The 5,840-nt window shown below is 32.6% G+C and overlaps 1 protein-coding gene across 1 annotated transcript; it reads left to right on the top strand.

The window, feature by feature from the left end:
- Positions 1-1,306: 1,306 nt before the first annotated feature.
- Positions 1,307-3,429, top strand: LOC102580821 (1-aminocyclopropane-1-carboxylate synthase 3-like). Its single transcript, XM_006362018.1, has 4 exons — positions 1,307-1,453; positions 1,558-1,689; positions 2,206-2,366; positions 2,454-3,429. Exons 1-4 carry the CDS (start codon positions 1,307-1,309, stop codon positions 3,427-3,429), a joined length of 1,416 nt encoding a protein of 471 aa, XP_006362080.1.
- Positions 3,430-5,840: the final 2,411 nt, after the last annotated feature.

The following is a 5,840-nucleotide window of genomic DNA, read 5'->3' as shown; positions in this document are numbered from 1 at the left end:
CCCCCCCCCCCCCCCCCCCCCCCCCCCCCCCCCCCCCCCCCCCCCCCCCCCCCCCCCCCCCCCCCCCCCCCCCCCCCCCCCCCCCCCCCCCCCCCCCCCCCCCCCCCCCCCCCCCCCCCCCCCCCCCCCCCCCCCCCCCCCCCCCCCCCCCCCCCCCCCCCCCCCCCCCCCCCCCCCCCCCCCCCCCCCCCCCCCCCCCCCCCCCCCCCCCCCCCCCCCCCCCCCCCCCCCCCCCCCCCCCCCCCCCCCCCCCCCCCCCCAACCTCCTTCTCACCTTATAATGTTATGTTAGATTACATATAAATATTTTTAGAATTATATTATCTTACTAACTAATTAAACAATAGAAGATAATAGTTTGTTTGACCAAGCTTTTGAAAGGTTGAAAATGTTTTTTTCCTTCAAAAAGTGAGGTATTTGATCAAACATTTGTGAGAAAATAAGTAATTGCGGGGAGTAATGAAAGCTATAAAAAAAAAATAGAAAAGCACTTCTTTGAAAAATTACTTTTGAGAAAAATACGTTTAGAAAATACTTCAAATTTTTTTGTCAAAAACTAATTCACCCAAAATGTGCCTTTTAAATTTATCGGTAGAAAACAAGTAGTTTTTTTCTCAAAAAATAATATTTTTTCTTCAAAATAAGCTGATTTTAAAAGTTTGATCAAATAGAGTATAAATAGAAAACTCACATTATTGTTATTATTATTGATTTTCCACATCGACTAAATTCAGATTAGAGGAAATCCCACCTTAGGTGGTGAAACACTCTCTAACAAATGTGGTTTTGTATCCTAGAGACGAACTCAAGACTTCTGATTAAGAATAAATGAATAATTATCCGTTATCACTCCGCCATAGTCCATAACCCTGATTGGTTTCACATTATTATTATTATTCAAGAAAACATAAATATCTTTCTTATTACCAAAACACACCCAAAATAAAAGCTATACTTGTGCTGAAATTGCTATATATTAGTGAAAAACATATCAAATGAAATATAGCAAAAGCGCGTTAAATTAGCAATACATCTCGGCAACACCACATAATCAAATAATTATTTGTTTTTTTTTATAAAAAAAACAACAACAATAAAATCTTTCATAATTGTACTAAAATCCCTATATATAGCTATCTTATTTGCCAGCAAATACCAACAAACTATCTATACTCAATATCATTCATCATTATTCTCACAATATTTATTTTTTTCATTTTCATTCAACAACTTCAAATCAACATTTGTTATTATTTCTTCCCAGATTATTTTTAAAAAAACTATAAACATCGATAAGTCGATAACTATGAAACTCTTATCGGAGATGGCTACGTGTGAATCACACGGACAAAATTCGTCGTATTTCCTAGGGTGGCAAGAGTACGAGAAAAACCCGTACGATGAAATTCAGAATCCAAAAGGAATAATACAAATGGGTCTCGCAGAAAATCAGGTAAACAATTTTTCTGATTTTATTATATATATTCTTCTTTTTTTCTTTTTTTTTTTACGATACATATGTATAATTTTTTTAATTTTATTTTTCGCGTTATGCAGCTTTCTTTCGATTTATTGGAGTCTTGGCTTGCCCAAAACCCAGACGCAGCTGGATTTAAGAGAAATGGAGAGTCTATATTTAGAGAACTTGCTTTATTTCAAGATTACCATGGCCTTCCTGACTTCAAAAATGTACGTTACATATCCACTTTAATTTATTTATATTTTTTTTTATTAATAATATTTTTACGTGTTGAGTACTTGTCAATTAGTTATAGAGTAATGTATGCGAATACCGTGATCTTTTCAGACTCTACTTATAAAATTATAGAGAAAAGTACTGAAAACACTCATAAACTCGACGTGAATTATTAGTTTCATTCCTCGAACTATTGACAACCTTAAAAATACCCCTTTACTTGTAACATGAGTGAAATACATCCCTTAAAACCCAGACGCAGCTCCTACGAGAGTTTGAGACCACTTGTTATATGTCTTATGGGGGATGTATCTAACTTCAGTTAGTTAAGTAGCTGAGTGTTTTTTAAGGCTGTCAATAATTTAGAAAACGAAACTAATAAATTGCTTTCAAGTTCAAAAACAAAAGTGTTTTCAGTATTTTTCTCTGAATTAAATTATATAGAATTTGTTGTTGTTAGTAGTTATTAAGTTATCATAATCTCACATTTTTATGTTTAAAAAATGTAGGCATTGGTTCAATTTATGTCTGAAATTAGAGGAAATAAAGTTACCTTTAATCCAAACAAGCTTGTCCTTACGGCCGGCGCTACTTCCGCAAATGAGACGCTCATGTTTTGCCTCGCCAACCCGGGCGACGCTTTTCTCCTTCCTACCCCTTACTACCCCGGGTACGTTACATTTTTTTTTATATTATCAGTGTATATAAGTTAAATTATTTTGATTACGTTACTTATGTTACATTTGTACGTATGCAGATTTGATCGAGACTTAAAATGGAGGACCGGGGCTGAAATAGTTCCAATACAATGTACAAGTTCAAATGGTTTTCGAATTACACAATCCGCTCTTGAAGAATCTTATAAATTAGCGAAAACTCGCAACCTTAGAGTTAAAGGGGTGCTAGTGACTAACCCATCGAACCCATTGGGCACGGCATTAACACGTAACGAACTCGAGCTACTTGTTAGCTTCGTTGCGGAAAAGGGGATTCATCTTATTAGCGATGAAATATATTCAGGCACGGTTTTTAACTCGCCTAAATTCGTTAGTGTTATGGAAGTATTAATCGAAAATAATTACATGTATACTGAAGTTTGGGACCGAGTTCATATTGTCTATAGCCTTTCGAAAGATTTAGGCCTTCCCGGTTTCCGAATCGGGGCGATTTACACGAACGACGAGGTTATTGTCTCCGCGGCTACAAAAATGTCGAGTTTTGGGTTAATTTCTTCGCAAACTCAATATCTTTTATCGGCTATGTTAGCCGATAAAAAGTTTACGAAGAAATACATCTCCGAAAATCAAAAGAGGCTCAAGAAAAGACATGCAATGTTAGTGAAAGGACTTGAGAGTACTGGAATTAGTTGTCTTGAGAGCAATGCCGGTTTATTTTGTTGGGTAGATATGAGACATTTATTAAAGACCAATACATTTGAGGCAGAAATTGAGCTATGGAAGAAAATAGTTTATGAAGTTAAGCTTAATATTTCGCCCGGATCGTCATGCCATTGTACTGAACCGGGTTGGTTTCGTGCATGTTTTGCGAACATGTCAGAAGATACATTGAATCTCGCGATTCAACGTATTAAAATTTTTGTTGATTCCTCTGATGTGATTGGTACCAATATTGACCAAAGTAATCAGACTAATCAGAATACAAGTACAAGTCTAAAGAAGAAGTTATTTGCCAAGTGGGGTTTTCGGCTATCATTCAACGACAGAGAACGATAGTCTGTGTGAACAGAAGGCTGATTCAGAATTCAAATTTGATATCGCCGATGTGAACATTCCCTTGTCCATGGTGATTTTTTATAACTCAATATTTTTAGAAATTGAGTTTTCAATTTTTATTTTTTTTATCAAAACTATACTTTTTTTGTGTGTTTTTAATGTAGAGAATGCACTCGGTCCATGTGATGGACGAGAAGTGTTTTTTCATTTTCATTATTTGTAAATGCACTCGGTCCATGTGATGGATGAGAAGTGTTTATTTCATATTTCATCATTATTTGTAAAAAAAAAAACATACTACAAAATATATGTGTGAAATCTTATTGAATTGTTCAAACTATAGCATTATTTCACAAGTTTTCTTGAATTATTCATCATTTGCATCATATGATATTGGTCCTATTTGATATATAAAACACTACATTGTTATATGATACACATTATTTATTTAGATTTCAGTTATCATTCTAAAATTAAAAGGGCATAAAATAATATTAAAAAATTATATGGCAAGTATACGAATTAATGGGAATAACATGCTACAATATGGATGCGGCGAAATTAACGGCAACACACCATGTCTTTTTTATATATATATATTCATTAATAGATTTGAATATTTTTTTAATATATATAATAGGAGGGGGAGAAAAGAAAAAGATCATATGGCTCGAGTTAAGACTTGTTCAACACAAAGAAACTCAAATCATAGTCGAATTTAAGACTGGTTCTGTGAATTAAACAAAAGTCATTGTCATTGGCTCGAGTTATTTACTATGTAAGAAAAAAAAAATTAAAATATAAATATAGCAAGATCACGTCATTTTGAATTCAATGATTCTAAAGGTGTGTTTGTGTAGAGGATTTTTTTTCATGTTTGATTAGTTAAATCTTTTGAAAAATACATTCATTATATTTTTGAAAGTGACTTTTTATGTACTATTTATTACCATTTTAGCAAATTTTTACGTATAAAATTATCTTTAGCAGGGAAAATACTAAGTTCAAATAAATCCATACCCTACATTCCCCTCTAGATTCATACGAATCATATATAATTAAAAAAAAATCTATTAAATAAATATAAATAATAAATTTCGAATGACTAATAAAACATTGACTCATTGAACTCATGAATATCACTATTTGTTCATTCTCACATATGATAACGTGATTCTCTAGTTCTAGACTTCTAGGCATTCCCATACTTGGCAAATTGAGGAATAAGTTAATAATTTGCTTTTGCTAGATAACTTCACCAACTACGTAAGTGGGTAAAGTTGGTTGCAAGTAATCTCAACTTTTTAATGCATTTGACTTTGTACCATTTCTAAATTTGGGCCTTCACTTGATATAATCAGACTCGTACCCACGATTTCGGAAGGATGATGTACTATTACGAAAAGATATATTTAAAATATAAATTTAATCAATTTGAATTTTTCGTTCTTAATGTTGAACTGTTAAATTTTAAAAATTATAAGTCCAACATAAATAATACTACTAGTTTTAAATTTTGATATGCACATTTGATTTAATTATATAAAATATTTACGGTGCTAATTTTTTTTTAGGAATTTCCAATATTGTAACGCACTTGTAATTTTTTAAAGATTAAAGAAAAAAAACAAAAGAAAAATTGATTGAAATGCCAAAAGTGTTACCGATAACCACTTGGAGGGGTGTTACTAAAAAAAAAAAAGATAGATATAAAATTTAAATTTCTATCTTTGCTTAGAGGTACACCCAATCATCATCATATTATTATATGTTACTTTTAATGTGGGTTCACAATTCTATATTTAAATATTTTTTAAAAAATATAACACTACTATATATGATTTAGAAAGAGGAGCATGGGCTCACGTGAACACACGGAACCCCCTCTAGATATGCCTTTGGATATGATAATATATTTGAGCGTTCATTAATTTGTATTTTTTTTTTATTCTTTATTCAAATTTCAGTGTTAAGTAATTTTTATTGAAATTGGTCGAAATTTGATTAAATCTCAATTCGTATTGAGGAGGAGACTTTTGAGTACTTATTGAATGAGTTTTACTAGTATTATTTTTAGTGATTAGTCAATAGTTCAGCTTAGCTAGCTTACTTTACGTTGTGGTCAATTTTTTATAATTAATTATTATTATTTTTCTTATTACGGTATTATACCGAACCATGTTATGTTTCATTATATATCATATTTAAATAAATATTAGACAGAACTAAAGACAAAGTTGACTTTTACTTCACAAACATGAGTTATTGTTGTTTGTTTGAATAAAATTTTAAAATTTACTGATTTAAAAAGGTTCTTTTTTTTTTAATTTGTTATTTGGTGATAAAATATGAGTTTTTTTTTTCAAAAAAATAAAATCTTTCTATCATTGTAACTATGTGTTGCCAAAACC

Source organism: Solanum tuberosum, unplaced genomic scaffold, assembly GCF_000226075.1.
Source record: "Solanum tuberosum cultivar DM 1-3 516 R44 unplaced genomic scaffold, SolTub_3.0 scf00381, whole genome shotgun sequence".
Lineage (NCBI taxonomy): Eukaryota > Viridiplantae > Streptophyta > Magnoliopsida > Solanales > Solanaceae > Solanum > Solanum tuberosum.
Note: the sequence above shows the minus strand (reverse complement) of the source record. Positions and strands in the feature narration are given on the sequence as shown.

Excerpts from the sequence above, each read along its gene's own strand:
- LOC102580821 (XM_006362018.1), top strand. The coding sequence starts at position 1,307 with ATGAAACTCTTATCGGAGATGGCTACGTGTGAATCACACGGACAAAAT. Across the intron at positions 1,454-1,557 it reads TGGGTCTCGCAGAAAATCAG|CTTTCTTTCGATTTATTGGA; the intron begins GTAAACAATTTT and ends CGCGTTATGCAG. Across the intron at positions 2,367-2,453 it reads CCTACCCCTTACTACCCCGG|ATTTGATCGAGACTTAAAAT; the intron begins GTACGTTACATT and ends GTACGTATGCAG.